Genomic DNA, 18289 nt, shown 5'->3' with positions numbered 1-18289 from the left:
GTTCTCTATTTGTTCTTACATTTTTTTTTACTTTAAGATAACCCTCCACTTGCCTTAAAATTATGAAAAGGCAAGCCTCTAAATTCATACATTTAAACACTCACACTTCTAGACAATTCAGTAGGTATTTAAAAGTGTTAATATGATTTTACTTACTCTACCTTACATCATAGGCTGAACATTTCATTACTGAGCTTAGCTTGTCACTATTTGTATTTGGTGTATGTCTCATGTGTCATGAAAATAAACTAGCACATAGACAGTTACACTTAATGCCTTCAGCCAAAAGGCAGAAACCAATGTCTGACCTTTTCCAACACTTCAAGTTATGTATTTAAGTAAACCATAAATAAAGACCCTCTAAGAAACTGCTCCAGATTGTTTTCTACATGGATGTACTATGGGTTGCAGCAGGGGAGGAAAAGCCTTTCATGCTTGTTTACATCTTGGTTGCCTGGTAAACTCTATTTGAGAAGGTTCTGAGAAAGAAACCAAGACAAGTTCCAAAGAGATGAAACTAATCTAAAATATTGGGAAATTCCACTAAAGAGCCTTATGAAGCGCTTCCTAAAATTTCTTCTTATGAACAGAAATATGCACAGGTCATGTGCATAATGCAGATCAGATTATGCCGAGCAGGGCATAGATTTCATTTCTTTTATTTCATAGCCAGCAGAACAATTGTACAAACTTCACAGGTGCTCATGGGGTGGGGAGATTTGTATATAGATTGTGTATAGATCTATTTAAAAAATTGTATATAGGTTTAAGATCTATTTTAGGACTTTAAATTATTTGGATCCATGCTTTTCTGGACGGACATTCTTCTCATGATATAATCTGTTTATCCATACATGTATTAGCGTAATAAACTGGGAGCTGGCTCTGTGTGTGTTGCACCATGGGGAGCAGTGTTGACCGATTCATTGCTAGTTTTTGCTCTGTTTGAAAGGACCTGTTGACTGTAATGTGTCCTGTGAGCTGTGGAATGTGAGAGCTATTGAGCAGAGAATACACCCTCGTCTAACAAGGCATGCATTAATGCCAAAGGGAGCGAGAGCGGCTCTTATGAGAGTCCATGTTATCACCCAAAATCTACTGCATGCAGCTCTCTACCATTTGCTATATCAGGCAAGTACTGATGAAGGTTCAACATGCTGCACATCTTGCCATCCATTATTCCACATTGACACTGGTATAGGCTGATGAAGCTAGGTTTGATTAAATGGCGTATTACTATTATTAGTAAGAAATTATTAAAAGTAATAATTTAAAGACTAAAGATGTCTAGATGTACTAGCAGCAGGATCCATTATCCTGACTTATAGTTGAGAAAGACAATGTGTAAGAAGAATGGAGGCTTAATCCCCAGTATATATATATATTAACATCAGTTTATACTGACAACTGAACAGAGAGCTGTTGGCCTGCAGCACAGAAAAAATCCAAGGACATTTCTCTCCTCTCCTCTCCTCTCCTCTCCTCTCCTCTCCTCTCCTCTCCTCTCCTCTCCTCTCGTCTCCTCTCCTCCTCCAGTTTGTCTGCAAAGGCCCATTTTCCCAGAGACTTTTTGGTGGTTGGCAGTGACTTCTTCCTTCCAAAAATCTAAATATTACTGCTGGAAAAGAACAAACTCTCATTTTTCTTCCACTGCGTCAACAAAAAAAAAAATAAAGAAAGAAATTGTGTGAGGGTGGATCAAAACATGGCATGCCTGCTTACATTCCCATTAGCCTTTTGTTTTTCAATGTGTATGTATTTGTATTTGAGAAAAACAGCAGGGCTTGGGGTAGAGATGGGATGGGGTGTATTGTGGTGATGTATCAGCAGCACCCTCACATTGTCATTGTCATTGGGACCGGTCTGAATGACTCATGAAATTCAATTTAGCAAATGGGAAATGAGAATGCAACCCCCCCCCCCCCCCCCCCCCCCCCCCCCACACACACACACACACACACACACACGCCCATTCCTCGTGGTGTCCGGGTGAACAGGGTGTGCCGCCTGCCAGAACAAAATGGTGGCAGCGGTGTGTGTGTGTGTGTGTGTGTGTGTGTGTGTGTGTATGTGTGTGTACTGGTTGGTGTATCCAGTAGATAATATAAAAAAGTGTGTTGCCACATCCTCATGACTGCATGGATTTGGATCCTTGCCTGTGCTGCTGTGTGTGTTGCATAGCTCTACCTGCTTCACAGTCCCACTCACCTAAAAAAGAAATAATAAAATAAATAAATAAAACCACGGTCAGACGGAGGCTGCGTCAGTCGACTCCCCAAACGGAAATTTGATTGGCGACTGTTACTAAAGCCCAGTCTTGGCACAGGATATGTGAGCATGCACGATGTCCCGCCTCAGACAGGACTGCAGTGGCCTGTGACACATTTACCAGAAATGTGATGCCATTCATTATTGTTTTACCTTTTGGAAAATACATGGCGATCAGAGCAACACCCATTCATAATTTCTCAGCAGTTCTTCTGGAAAACCTGCTGGAATGCAGGGTCAACCTAAAGCTTCACGTCAATTTTGTCTTTTTTTTTTTTTACAAGGCCCCTCACCCCCGCATAGCTTTTGCCTCCAGAACAATGCAGTCAAATAACATTGTTGTCAAAAATAGAACGAATTGTAACCATGTTTGCCTCTGGCTCTTTGTGAGCGTTGGTACTTAAGGTACCTTTGTTTCTGTTAGACGGGACCATCTTTCACCCCTGCCCAAGCCGTCTTCCTGTTGATCCACCCCGCCTCGCGCCAAGTCTGTACTCAGGTCGCCATGGAGCCTCACTTTCACAACAAAAGTGTCATGATATTGACTTCCTCGCTGTCAACTTTGTACCTGCTTTCTGATTTCTGTCCATGCTCTCCCGACCTTCCCGGAGGAAAGACATTCAACAGTATCTACGGTTTATTTTACCACGCTTGGCCTTGTGTGTGAGTTTACTTGCGTGAAACGTATCATATCTTTGCGGTAGCCTATGACAATACCACCACTTATCTGTGGGCAGGAGGTAATCTTGTGTGTTGTGTGCTGTGAATCAGGGTTTACTGGAAGAACATGATGGAAGAAGAGGGTAAAAGTTACTGTTCCTTTTTCAACACAGCACACCCTCAGACTTTCAGGCACCCAGTATGACCAACCACCTTCCTACCACACACACACATACACACACACACACACACACCTACACACACACTCAGACACACACACACACACACCATGTTCTCGAACAAACATGATCTACATAAGGGGACTACCTCTTATTTCGATGGTGCAAGACAGTCCAATCAATATGTGAACATGAACAGTAGACACTCAATAGACACTCAATGAGATGCTGTTTTGTGGACCTGCAGATTGCTGGTTTTCAGTTTTTATTCCAACACAAATATAGAATACCCACCTTCACCCTCTTTCCCAATTCATTTTCTATGAAGCAGCTCTTTGTGATTTTGATGAACCCACTTTCATCAAGTTCAAGTCGAGTTCACATTTCTGGCTTTTGGAAGAGAGAGAGTTCTTCATGTTGGGAATTACTGATTGAACTCGCCTTAGACTGTAGCGATGAATATGAATTCTTAAATTGGGTAATTTTCCCCTATTAGTGCTTCTGAGCTGCTGAGCCCCCCTCCATATCTGTCCCTCCACCTCTCATATCCCTCCATGAACTCCTGTCTACAGTGGGCCAGACTAATCCAGATCGCTTTCCCAAAGCTGCTGCTCCTAAAAGGGATTAGGGTGGTTAACCTATCGCTTTAGCTGACTCTCGTAGACTGGCCTCCGAGCCAGGTCTGTCTGCTTTACTGACTCCGCTTACACGGGTTCGACACCGAGAGCAAGAGTTGATTTAATCAGCTTTTAGCCGGTTGCCTCGGCGCTCCTCGAACGCCTCACAAGACCGAAGCGCGAACGTGACACCTTTCCTGATTCTGCTGTTTCGGCTCATGGTGAAAACAAGGCCTCGCAGATGAAGAGATTAAAGCCGGCTATGGGGCCGTTGTATTAACTTTGACCGCGACGACCTTTGACCTCCGCGTCAAATGAAACTCAAGGGTGCTTGAAAGAGAGAATGAAGATGCGAAAAGGCCATTTAGACCCCGTGATTTACTCGCCGTGCTTCTCGTGGGCGACCTTTGCGAGATCAAAAGACCTCAAGCCGCCGCGCATTCTTTCTCATCGTTTATCACAGCGCTGGATGTAAACCGATGTCAACCGCTGTGTATAAATGACAGAGTATTATCCCCACTGATGGGAAATGCATGTTAATGGCTGTAACAATGTCTGCTGCGGTGATAAGTAGAATATGAAAAAGATATTAACGGTTAATGTTCCCTCGGCGCATTCGGTAGTGTTTCTACAGGGTCGTTTTACCCAAAAACCCAGCAGAATGAAAGGCATTGTTGAGCTAAACTTCCAGGGACAAAGCGGCGTTCTGCTCATATCCTATCTTTCTTGAGTTTAATTTGAGAGGAAATGAATGTTTGGGCCTTTTCGATTGCTTCCTCCAGATCCTTATCCCTGCAAAAACAAGTGCAGTGAGTGCTGTTGTTGCTGGCTATAGCTACAGCCGCTCCTACCTGGCAAGGGAAGGGTTATTTTCCGCCGCTGGCTGACATACATCACGACGGCCGTCCTTGGCAGAGCTATATCCCCGACACCATACCGCACAATAACTAGGTTAGCAGGCGTATCAATCGGATTAGGGGAAAGTTGATTGGGGCACAAATATTTCTTGAGCGACGGGGTGCTGCGAACAGATGCTCATGTAGCAGCAGAGATCATGAGGGGCTGTGTGGGATTTATTTGGAGCTTGAGTACGCAGAGAGATGAGGTCATAAAAAAGTAGGGCCATCACATAGAAACGCAGCACAGGTGACACTGTTTGTTTTGCTGTATTGCTCTCGGTGCTGGACAAAGACTACCCTAGTGACCTTTATCGCGGCGGCCTATCTGATGGGCTGCTGTGTGTGTGTGTGTGTGTGTCTGTGTTTGTGTGTGAGTGTAGGGGGTGTGGGAGGGGGGGTCACATTCAATCTGAGGATGCCTCTGGTTTCTCCCTGGGAGAATGGCGCTCTTTGTCCCCGGCACCCCAGAGGCATGGGGCATTTGAGGGGAGATTTAGGGGGTTAGTGAGGTGGTGTGGGTGCTGTCCCGCTGCCTGGAAGAGCAAGGTGCCACCGGCAGATATTACACACCCATCCCCCCCCTCCTGCTTCTGAAGCTGACTCTTAACTGAAGGCGCATTAACAAGCAACAGAAGCCTGTGCAAGGGAACGAACAGGAGGCTTTCATTCAAGCTTTTGTCTATGCTCTCTCTCTCTCTCTCTTTTTCTCTTTCTCTCTCCCTCCATCCCTGTCTCTCTGAGAGGCTGCTGTCTCCCTAAGCCTGTCTGTCACAATAAGCCTTTTGATTCCTTAATGACGGGAAAGAAAGCAAAAGGAGGAGGAGGGGGGGAGGGAGACAGAGGGATGGGCTCCTTGAAAGGGGAGCGAGTTTAAAAAAAACCACCTGCAATCAGTCTCAGAAGTGGGCAGAAAGAAATGCAGTGTGTGCCTCGAGCCTCATAGATTGAAGTGTGTTTGAGTCGCTCCTCTTGCGTGCTTTGTCTTTGATGCACTGCGTATAATACACTCGCAATCTTCTGTTCGTCTGTGTGTGTGTGTGTGTGTGCGTGTGTGTGTGTGTGTGTGTGTGTAAGTGAACTCCGGCCAAAGACGGCCTCTAACATCAAGAACAAGTCAATTAGAAATGGATTAAGGGATTGGGAGCCGTGAGCGTTCTCAGACTCCTGACAGACTGATGGGGAATCGGACAGGAAAGTGAGAAGCTTGTCCGTCCGTCTGAGCTAGCAGACAAACAGCAGAGCCAACAGAGTGCGTTCTAATATCAGCTTTCAGGGTGCAGGACTGACGCTGAGGCTACATACTTGTTTTGGTCACCAGTTCAAAAAGGAAACACACATGCTTTGATATTGCACTTAATGCGTATGGAAACGAAAGAGAGAACGACTGTCATTAAAAAGGCATGTCAGTAGTTTATTGTTCAGTTGGAACACATTCTCCATATTATTTACGACACTTTCAAGCATGACAACCAAATAAATCTGACAATCTCATACATTTGAACATTAAGAGTAAACTCGATTGGTCATGAACAACTTGATTCTTCATATACGGGTTTGCTCCCTATTTATTCAGCACTATATAAACTTTGAAATACATAAATAACATTGACTGTGCGTCCTCATATCAATATACACATTCAGTACATAAATACATGTGTACAAATGACACAGCATAGAAATATAACTTGATGCATTATGAAACAATGGAAAATATACATATTCCTTGCTCAACCATCACAATAAGTCTTGACTTTCTTACAAGAGAATTGCACAGACCTCTCACTTGAATACATAACGAGTCCTCTGAATAAATAGGGTGAGAACTCAGTCGGGTGTAATTCACAGTAGATAACATTCAGTGCATCCGAGACCCTGTAATACAAGCCATGAACACAAGTCACATGTTCTCCAGATAAGCTCAGAGAGCTTCACAGATCGGAATGGGAAAACGATGATCGAGTAGCCGAGGTGTGTGTATGAAGTTGGCAAGCACTGTTTTGTTTGTACAGCTTCGGTCCAGCAGCCGTGTACACACAGCTTATTAAAGTCTGCAACATCAAGACACAGGACATGCTGATCCATGCGACTGTAATATTCGAGATGCATGAAATCATGAAATTGGTTTTATCGTATCATACGAAAAGTAATATCTGCTCATGGATGATTATCACAAGTGTTGCTGTATCCTCACACTGCAGACGCTCCCTCCCCCTGCCAAAGCCCACCCATGACTCACTGTTTGACCCTACTATCAGAGCAGGAGGGACTGGATCCCATCTCTGCATCTTCATCATCCTCCTGTAGCTCAGGTGTGACCAGGCTCTGACTCTGGAAGGAGGACCTGCACCTGCACCTGCACCTGCACTCTCAAAACAACATGCAGCTGTTCTGTTCATCATGGATCTGCCTGACACTGCCTACACTGACAGGATCCGCTGTGGAGAAAGTCCAGACACCACCCCCCCTCCCCCTCCCCCTCCCCCCTCCCCCCTCCCACCTCCACCTCCCCCTTCCTAAACTAACTGCTGACCAAGTGGCCGTGAATGTTCACCTGACCACGCTGTGTGTTCCTGAACTTGGAAAAGAAAAGCCAAACTGCTGACTCCTTTGACCGCTGGCTGCAAAACTATCTAACGGTCTACTATTAATAGCTCCATGCCATTCTCATGACCCGTCAAGAACAACACGTCACGTGCCGGGTCACGGGGCTGACATCGGCACTCCGAGCGGAAACCACTGATATTGTCATAAGCGGAGACTAAATTTACCTGACATTGGACAAGGTGGAGGAGGTCTAAAGTGTTCGAGGCCCTGTGATGAGCTTTAGTGGTGTGCTGGTGTCGAGGCTGATGCTGTGAAAGGTTAGGGCACCAGGAGCTGGCGCTGAGTCTGAACTCTGTTGTTTTGTATCTGTGAGTGCTTGGCAACACTTGATTAGGAACCTGCTTTATGGCACAATCATAATGCTGAAGTAAGACCTACATAACAGCTTCACTACACATGCACGAATGCTGATCTAACCCTTACGGCATCTCTCATAAGGCGTTCAATCGAAAACGCCTTTGTCATTTGTGTCGTAAGGGAGGAGCTCTGTCATGTCTGCACTACTACGTGGTCGGTTATTTTAGCAACCATGCGATGTTACAAACCGGGTGGTGGTGGTGGTGGTGGGGGAGGGGGTTTCAATTAGAAAAGAGTGTTGCAAGAACTTATTGTGTTCATGGATGTCGCAGTGCAGCATGGGATGCCTCGCTCTAGTTGGGCCCGGACAGTCCCAAGGCGGCGGCGACGGAGGCCACGAGGAGGGTGGCGCTGGCCAGGGCCGCAGCGGCTCCCGACCGGCGCACCGTCCGCCCGTTCAGGGGCTGCACCGGCCTGAAGGTCCCCACCATCGGCTTCCCATCGTGGAACTGGAGCGCAGAGAACGCCCGCAGCTGCAGGAGAGGAAGACGAACACGAGTTTAGTTTCCAGCTCACGCTCATCATCTAGAGTAGCAATAAAGTTGTTTACAGATGAACTGTGTTGTTGAAATTCTAATCTGTTGTGTCACACCAAGGTTTGTGATATGAGGTTTGTGTTTTTCTGAACTTGTACATCCAGGTAAGATTACATAATGGACATGTTTTTAATTTGAAATCAGAAAATGTACATTTGCAACCAAAAAACGTAGAAAGGACATAGAAATGACTTATTTTGGGGCATAGAAATGACATATTTGAAAACTAAAATTCAGTGGTGTTGCATCCTAACCTGGTCTCTGCTCAGAGGGATGGGGCTCTCAAACACGGTCCAGATCACAGACTCGGTGCACCCAGGGGTGGTCAGAGAGCCCTTGTAGCGGTAGTAGTTGGTCAGATTCTGCTGAGCCGGGATCAGCTGCCCCAGAGAGATGGGAGGCAGAGATGTGTTGCCATCTGAAGACACACATGACACAGGGGAAGCATTCAGACACTGGTATGCAGACCCTTTTGTGATTGGTTATACTGAATATCTGTCACTGCAATACCTACTTGTTGATTTGACGCTTGGCAGGGCGTTGATGATGGGGTCGTACTTTTTGTTAGCACTGCTGGACTCCTGCAAATGGAACGTTTGGACACATTGGACACATTTCAGCATTTTGTTGCACCTTTCCATTTCACACTCAAGCCAATTTCAGTGTTTCTTATTCAACATCAAAGATTGAATTGGTCTGGCACGCAAAAAACAAAAATATTTACCTCATAGAAAAACCCAAGGACTGCAACTCCATTTGGGTCTGATAGCGCTGCTGTCAGATCGGTGTACTGCTGTTTCATGTGAACAATGTGCAGCTGCAGAGACAGTCAATACAGAATATTACTGACGCTACCATTGTTACTAAGGTCATCTTTTTCACAATGACTGTACAACCCCATTGTAAATGGGACTTCAAAAATAACACGTTTTTATTGACCTTTACGGCTACTGCAATATTTGTAGAGGAGATTTCGTGCTCTAACAATAGGAGCAGAGGTGTAACTATAAAATATTATGAAATTCAAAGTTGATAGGTGCCATACTTTTTCCATTAAAGATGTTTGTTTGCTATAAAAGATAAAAAATTTGATGTTTCAGCAATGGAGACCTTCACTGGACAGTAAGTGGGGTACAACATGATTATTAATAGGCTCAAGCAAAAGGTTTCACCTCTGTATATGTGAGTGTTCTATGTCTTTTGAGTGATTGAAGTATGTCTGTCCAGCTGCCTTTGTGTGATTGGTGTCAGTACAACAGCTTGAACCGACAGTAATCAGTCTTCAGTCATTGTCACAGTAATATTTGACCCGGTTAGACCCGGGCTGTATGTGTGCTCGATGGTGTCAGGTACCTCCATGGGGTACTGCTCTCCATCGATGGTGTGTTCGGAGCCCGGCCCTCCGTTCTTGCCCCAGTGCAGGTGGAACTGCACAGCCTTGTAGCCGGTCACCAGGTCTCCATCTGAGATGGTGGCCAGGTGGGTGACTGCAACCTGAACTGGAGTGGACAGACACCAAGCGTAAAGCGATCGCTCAACAGCCTCAAAGCATCGCTGGCTGTCTTTCCCTGATGAAGACCTTGTGGTCCTAAGTCATGACAATAAAGCCTTTTTAAATTTCAAGCTTTTAGTCTCTTCTCTCCTTACTGGATTTAGAGTGCCTTGGACGTTGTACATACTTTTTTTCTCACTGGATTCTTTCAATCTTAGAGCTAGTATCTCAGTTCTCTACAGATTTGATTCCTGTTCCTAATGAGCAGCTGTAAACCTAACGACTTCACTACTTTTTCTTAATCCACCAAGTGTTACTTCTGTCTGCATCGCTGGCTGTTGTTCCACAGTATATATACGTATGTAAATATAAGAGTACCGGAGTGGCCGTTGTTCTTGAGTGTGCTTCTGAAGGTCTGCTGGTAGTTGCTGAACTGGAAAGGAGTCAGACGTTCGTCTTTCAGAGTCTTCCTGGTGACGATGTTGATGGGCGACTGGTCTCGTCCTCCGCACGCTCCGTTGGCCTGGTCCCACTTCTCCGGTGCTAACACAAGAAAACCAGAGGCATTAACAAGCCGGACTACAGTTCACCCTCGCTTTCTCCTCCAACTCTTTCATATTACACAATGTTTCACTTTTTGTGTTTAAGAAACTCACCATTGCACTGATGATCACAGGCGAACTGGGACTGGTAGCACCAATCTGAAACACAGTAAATAATATCGATGAATATGTTGGTATATGATATGAACTTTTCCCTATAAATTAGCTATTCAATCTCCGAAGAGTACTTCAAAACATATGATGGATTTTTATAAAAGAAATACAAGATTTTCATTGGCAAGACAACACTCAATGGCTTAAAACTCAAGGTATCTTTGAGATCTGATGTCAGCAGGGAATCATATAGAATACAGAGCTACACACACACACACACACACACACACACACACTTGATGCCACTTATCAGTCACTGCATTGTTAACCTCTTGCTGACATCAAAAAGCCTCGGCCTATTTCGGGAACAGGAGGGATGTCTCTTGCTCAGCATATATATTGGCGAACAGCCAGCTAGATTTCATTTGTATTCATCAAATCTGGCCTTTTATCAATAGTCGGTTTATTTTTTCTTCTTGCAAACAGTGAATTGTTCACATATTGGTTTAAGTCAGCTGTTATTCCCGGCCATACAAATACGCTAATACACAGGATTTGTCTTCCTATTGTCTAAGGGCACAAAAGAAACACAAGTTGGGGTTTGTGCTTTATCTTTCCGTGCTATCAGAATAAACACAGACCCAATCTTTTGCATCAGCGAGGTCACATTCTCACATGTTTGTCTGAGGGTTTATTAATATTTCACAATGGGTTTGCATGTTTCCACCCCATACTTTGAGACAAATATCTACAGCTATCTCACAGATCAAATATTTATGAAAAACACACATGCCATTGAAAAAATACGGGGAGGGTCTCCTGGCTCTGTTAGTAGAATTGTATGAGGACTTGAAGGGCTGTGGAGGAAGTCTGGTGAATTGGGTGTAAATGCTCGGTTTCTCTGCCTTGTTGGTAAGCCGTTTCCTCCTGCACTGGCATGATAATGGGTATTGAAAACAAACTCGGCAGGGGGCAAACACTCGGGCGGGTTCAGATTGCATTCAGCGGTGCCATCATTTATTATATTGTTCTCAATAAATAAAGAGAAGCTCAGTTCTTTGATTTTTTTTTTTTTTTTTCAATAAAGCTTTATGCATGTAGCAGGAATTGCATTTTCACACCTGATGTGTGTTTGCCGGTGCTTGTGAGTAGAGCCTGAACTTTGCAGGAGGGGAAGAAATCACTACAAAGCTGCCATCTTGCAACACAGAAATCACTAATTGCTTATTAGCCTACTGTCTATAATTAAAGAGCTCTGGACTGGAAGATGACGGTATTAAAGCTTTATGCAACATGATTCAAGCCTTAACTCAGTTTCACCTGCTGCATGGCCTGGCTGACAACATGGGTGTCAGTTTAGTATGACAAGGTCTTGTAGATTATAGAATCATAGCCTATATGATTATAATGGAAATCAAATACCAAGCAAAAGTCACCCGAAATCTGCATAGAAGCCATATCTAAAAATAAATCACATCACAGGAGCATTCAGTTCCCTTTAAGCTGTGCAGGTTTGACCATCTACATCTAATAATTTATCACATTGAGTAGGTTAAATAATAATAATATGCCCTCAGTCTTCAGTCATGGCTTCACTTTGGTAGCAGGTGTGTTTATGGCAAATTATATTAGATGCAGGGACTTTGCCATTCCTTAGGGTTTAGTGTTTCGACCCCTTGCCTCACTATATTGCTCCCACAAAAAGATACAATTTCCTTAATTTGACCACTTTCCACCTCAACCAAATTCTGACCAATTTCATGCTCATTTCTGCTGTTAGTATGAAACCAGTTACTGCCGTATTCTGTTTCTGCGTGTATGGCCACTCACTGGCTCGTCGCTTGTTTTAATCGCAGCCAATCAGAGTTCTGTGCGCACTATTCCCCCTCTGACCAATCGGCGCTGCGCTTTGATCTTTTGTGTCGGCTCAGAGTAAATTAACACAGAACAATGAATGGGTTTCAATGGGCCTGAGAGCGCTGCCAAGGGAGCCGACTGAGGAAACTGTCAAGAAGAAACAAAAGGCAATGGAAGGAAAATAAATAGTCCGCGTTTCTGCGCGTCGACCAAAGCGAAACCGTAATGTAGATATATACCGAGTTACGCTAAACAAAGACAGAGACAAATCTTTCATGTCATTGTGTTGCAGCCTCACAGCGAAGCGCCGGATATAAACTGTATAGGCTACTGTAGTCACTGCGTTTTAGACAGCGCGACGCAATTAAACTGTACTCAAAAGAAGAAGAAAGACTTGAAACTGTCCCATGCCAAGCGTCAGTAGTCCGTCACGTGAAGTGTAGCGAAGGTCAGGACTTCAGACAGCACATTCAAACATTTCCCAGATCGATATGTCATACGGTTTGAGCTCGTCTGATCAGTTGCATGGTATTCAGTGGTTCCCAAACTGGGGTCCCGGGACCTCCAGGGGCCCTTGAGGTGGTTCCAGCGGTCCCCAACAAAATGAGGATTAGTTTAGTTTCATTATTATTGCATTCACCAGAAGTTAGCACAATGAGAGAATATAAGAGTGACTATTCTGGTCAGAGGCATCACTCCCCCCACTGTTTACTCCCCGTCCAGACAGACAACAAATGTCTTCCCACATGAACCAAACCTAAGAGGGTCTGTGGTTTAAAGTGTCTGTTATGACAAATTCAACGGATATTCAAGTAGGCTATAGGTTATCATAACAAGGCACAACGAATGTATAAAATATCCCTCCGGGGTCCATATGGCCAAGTGCAGGATGCTGGATGAGACAGCGCGCTGTGTGGCGCTACAGCAAACACACACAGCAGCAGAATAATCCTCCGAGCTTCACTCTGACACATGCTGTTTGGACAGGAGAAATGAAATAGAGGAGTGTGTCTTCCCAGTTTGCAGTGTGTCTGCCTGGATTGGTGTTTAACTTGGCTACAGCGGTATTGACTCCCCATCCGTCAGGAAAAAGAACTAGATTCATCTTATAATGAATTTTAGAAGGATGCCGCACAAATATCACATCACAACTATTATTCTCTACATGAATATTATAGGAATATTCATGATAAAAAATAGCATAAAGTGCGATAACTCAACTACTGAATAGCCTACCACAGACACAAGTCAATGAAGGAATATTATAGGAACATTATAGCGCTATTTCTTTATTGTCTGTGGCATATTGTAGTGGCATAAACACCAAACAAACACCAAACAAATGTGTGCGCTGCAATCAACCAAATCACTGCAGGTCTAATTTCGCTATTGATGTTATGAGAGGATCGCCTCTTCCAGCGGGCTTTACAGGCTATCAACAGCACATGTCGTCATTCGTCGTTGTCAGCTTAGACACTTTGTTGGTCTTTCACTCTCTGAGTTGCAATTGGCCCATGGGCATCCACTGAATATGGCGAGGTAGCCTTTATGGTGGGCTGCTTGCCAAATCCTAAGCCTATAAGTGAAGCCAAATTAGTGTTTTTATTTGTATGATGGAGCGCGCTGATAAAGCGAAAATTAACAAAAATCTATTTGGAAGGCTTAGGCTAGGCTATATATATTTATAAATCCCATCAGGGGAACATTCAAGACTTTTATTGCCTCCAAATGTGTATTTGGTGACTTACAGTACGACGTATAGTCACACTGACCAAACAGCCTAATATCTCTACAATCATCAGTAATTGCGCCACTTCGATATACGCAGGTTTGGAAGTTTTGGTGGCAAATGACTTCACCAAACCTCGGGGCTGTTTAGTGAATCATCGCCTCTGGATTAGCCGCGGACAGTTTGGAGACAGTTGCAGTACGCAGCTCTGTGATGTGGAGGCTCGATGCGTCTCTCTGCGGCAGCGAGGACGCAAGTCTCTGTCATTGGCTCAGCGTGGATGTGCTGGGAACAGGTGCATGTGAGAGAATGAGCCGGGGCTTCGCTCTGTAACGGAGCGCCGTGTCCTAACCGAGGCGCGGCCGACTCTGGAGAGATACTTGAGAAATGTTACCTTTAACATCCCAACGCCGGCCAGATCATTGTGCAATGGCCTCTTTTTGTCTTTGGCACGGCTCGAGCGCGCTGGTTTTGTTGATACTGGATCCCTGTATCATGTTGTGTCCTTGAGCAGGGAGCTCCGTGGCGAAAGTGAAAGGTGGAGATGTGCATGTCGCCAACATGGAGGAATGCCTGGTGTCAGATCAGTGTGATGGACAAGGCAGGTGTGTATGGAGAGCGTTACGCAGGCGTTTTGGTGCGAGCGGAGCGTCTCTGTCATCTATAGGAGCTACTTATGTGTCTCTGCTCCTGGCTCATACCTTCCCAAAAATGACCGCAACAATGACTTCGTTTTCTCTGTAGAATATTTTTGTTTTCCTATTTTTGGATTCCAGGTTGTTTTAGATCCTTAGGATTATGCAGCACATCAACTTTCTATTGATTGAATTGAATGGAGTGCCTGGCACGGTTGGAGAGACTGGTAAAAACCAACTTCACCAGCTGTTCTGTTGGAGCGGCTTGTTTATTTATTCATTTACTGTAGCCAATTGTTAAAGGAATTTATGTATTTATTTTTTTACAAAATAACTAATAATAGAATAATTGATCAGCAAGTGGGATAGTGGGTGCTACTAAGCATGCAATTCATTCATTATTATTCTAAGATCGATGTAAAATAATCTCACCTCATTGATTTTGATCAGAAACATTAAGGAGCACTTATTACAAGACATCTCAAAATTCAACAGAAAAAAATCATTTCCAGATAATATTGGCACCGTTAGAGAATAAATATCTCATCATTCAGTTATTCATTCGTTTTCTCCCAATTACAACATCCAGAACCTGCACATTGGAAATAGAATTGCCAAAAAAAACAAAAAAAAAAACAAAAAAAAATTCCAAGACTTGTTTTGCATATTTACCTCTACCAACTACTATGAATGGAAACAGACTCACCACCTGCTCCGGTGCAGACCGTCCAGAAGGATGCCAGGATAACGGACAGAATTAGATGCTGCTGCATTTTGGAGCGTCTCTGACTCGACCGAGGGAGGGCAACACAATGACTTGATTTTTGCCAATGTGATCGCATTCTTGCAGGGGGTCTTCTACTTATCTATCACCATACCCGACAGGAAAGACACGGTGGCCCCTCCCCCTTCGGGCATTACCTCTAATAAACCTCCTTCACTGATAAATACCTCAAATGAAGGGCCTATCAATTGGCTCTTGATGTGGAGCGAGCCGAACTATGATAATTTAATCAGCCTTATCATGCTTCCTCATCATGTGAAGGGTATTTAACACTAGAATGGATCAGATGAAGTTAATCATCAGTGCGTGCAGCTGATTTTTTTTCCGGGGGCCACAGGTAGCCAAGGTCAGGGCTAGTAGCACATACAGTTGGCCACCAGAGGATTAAGTGTGGGGAGGGAGTGCTATCTGATAGGCTCCCAGAGGTATTTCCTATAGTCTTCCTTTAAATGAAGGGTATTGTTGGTAGATTGACTCCCTTCACTTGACCCTCTATACTCTTAATCATGGACCATTAACCTGCTGTCCCGTCCCAAGTCCCACTGGAAGCTCTGTCTTTTAGTTTTACTGCCACTTAAACACAGAGAGACACACACACACACACACACACACACACACACACACACACACACACACACACACACACACACACATTTCAGAACCGCACAGAGAGGATATCAGGTGAAATTTTTTTATTTAAATAAAAAGCTTATTTTCCAGCCCAGTTAAGTTCACCCTCAGTGAAACTTGTCCAGTCAGTGCAAAGCTTAGCAAAAAAATTCTTTACCTCTTTCTTGAACTTTTCCAGTGAAAACTTAGTGCTGCTGTCACCTTTATTTTTATTCACCGGTGGAAACCTAGAATGCCCCTTTGGCTTGAATTATTGATCATTCTGAGTACAGTGAGGGACATTTGGCGGAAAAAAAAAAAAAAAAAAGTTCTTCCTACAAACATGAATGAGCTTGCATTTGCTCTTCTTGAAGAGTTTCATCAGTGTCTTAAAGTCTGCCATCATGCATATACTGTACTTCATCACAGGTTGATAATGTGCTGCAGCTGCTCACAGTGCTTCAACACTGGAGAAGTGGGCAAGCCGGTGTATGAAACTCTACTCTGTATGTTGGGGGTTGGGGTGGAGTGTTTGTGTGTGTGTGTGTGTGTGTGTGTGTGGGGGGGGGGGGGGGTCAAACATTATGGAACATTATGCAACATTATGTATAGCATTACAAAACATTGCGGTTTCACTTTCTCCCTCTCTATGCCTGTAACCAACATGACTCTCACCTCCAGATCACAGAGGGGAAATGACTTGGTTGGTTTGGTATTAGGGAGGAACTTTAGTCATCCTTTACCCAAGATAGATACATAGATAGATAGATAGATGGATAGATAGATAGACAGAGAAAGAGAGAAGTCTCATTTAGAACACATAAAAGGGTGTTTTTACATTATAAAATCTCTCCTCTCCTTCCTTCTATGGTGCTGTGGCATTTCAGGTGGGACAATTGCTCTTAAGTTAATGCAAAATACATTTAAACATTCTTCATTTTGTGGATTAGGATAGTAATCATACTGGCCTGTGAGCCTCTGAAACTATGCTCTTGATTTTACCTCTAAAAATGTCTTTAAAATGATATGCTATAACAATAAACTGCGTGAATGAGGAGATCCACAACAGTGAAATGATGCAATGTGCTCCTGATTTGATTTTGTGAAGTGCTGGGCTTATTGCAGTGGTGCTCACGTTGTAAGTTTCTCTTGGTAAAACAGCCCCATCTAGTGGACAAGGGGAAGGAAAGCAACGGTGCTTCTCCAGGGATTCAGAGCACAGCATCCACTGTACAGCATGTGTCATGTAGAGAAGTCAGCATCAAGTAGGAGAGGGCATCGTTGAATGAATGAAACCAGCTTTAACAATCCTCGACAGGTTTGTGTGACATTCATCCCTTCTGGCGGATATGGCATACAAACTCCTCATTTTGCATATTGGTAATGCAACACAAGCTATATTTTAATCAGAGTTCCTACATTTGGTCCTACACTTTCAAAGTTTCATACTTTTTACCCGAGCATAATTTCTTGACTGGGTTTGGATTTTGGTGTTACATATGATGCATGCTCATGATGGCTGGGCGGTATGACTGTCAGCTAGGCCCCATCACTCTATAGCTGAAGATTATTCTTCACAACAAATATGTGAAATGACAGTGGATCTGCAACTGTATAAAATATGTAGTCATGTGTATATCAGGTCTAAACAACCATTCCCCCCGCCCCATGCTTTTCTAGAATGTGCAATTCCCCCGAATTTCCTGGAAATTACCAATTTATTTTCCACGTTTCCAGACGTTCCAGACCTGCGTAGGAACCCTGTTTAAAGTGTTAAAAATAAAAGCAAGAGTGAGAAGCAGATCCATGATATAATCTTTTATTTCAACCCATGGGATTTAACTTTTACAGTGCATTTCTTTACAACAATTATTCATTAAGTGACAGGTTTTAGCCACCACTACAGATCAGATAACTATGTATGTTACATTTCTGGTTTCCTCTTAAAGATTTTGACTTCATGAACACCGCGTGAAAAGACCCCAAATATTAGACAATGGATAACCACACAGGTTAACTAATTCAGTGACATTATCCGATCATCCATTGAAATCATTAGCCTTGTTATCAAACCGAACCGTCGCTGTTAATCTTTAGTTGTCTCCATGTTATTAAGCAGCTAGCTATCTGTACCATTAAACATACCAAGATGTGGCCAATTAGAAACCTGCTGCCATTCATAAGAAAAAAAAAGGCTTTAAAAATAGACAAAAGAACAAACAAAATATGGCACTATTGTCTCAAGGAACAACCAGTAGACACAAACACAGATCTTTTCGCAATAGAACAATTTATGGGGACCATGGCTGAACTCCCCTATACAGGAAAAGAAAGAAACTCCAAGCACTTTGTTCAGTCCTTTCCCCAGGACCCGTTACTGCCAGGTAACAATCTGAGGAGTCATCAG

The 18289-nt window shown here is 43.7% G+C and overlaps 1 protein-coding gene across 1 annotated transcript; it reads right to left on the bottom strand.

Annotated features, from left to right (window-relative positions):
- Positions 1–7877: 7877 nt before the first annotated feature.
- On the bottom strand, positions 7878–15262 carry ca4a (carbonic anhydrase IV a). Its single transcript, XM_071901747.1, has 8 exons — positions 15199–15262; positions 10269–10313; positions 9991–10155; positions 9474–9619; positions 8845–8937; positions 8635–8701; positions 8375–8538; positions 7878–8057 (listed from the first exon to the last, which is right to left on the bottom strand). Exons 1-8 carry the CDS (start codon positions 15260–15262, stop codon positions 7878–7880), a joined length of 924 nt encoding a protein of 307 aa, XP_071757848.1.
- Positions 15263–18289: the final 3027 nt, after the last annotated feature.

The sequence above is a fragment of the Centroberyx gerrardi genome, chromosome 11, assembly GCF_048128805.1.
Source record: "Centroberyx gerrardi isolate f3 chromosome 11, fCenGer3.hap1.cur.20231027, whole genome shotgun sequence".
Classification (NCBI taxonomy): Eukaryota; Metazoa; Chordata; class Actinopteri; order Beryciformes; family Berycidae; genus Centroberyx; species Centroberyx gerrardi.
This window is presented reverse-complemented; position numbering and strand designations above follow the sequence as displayed.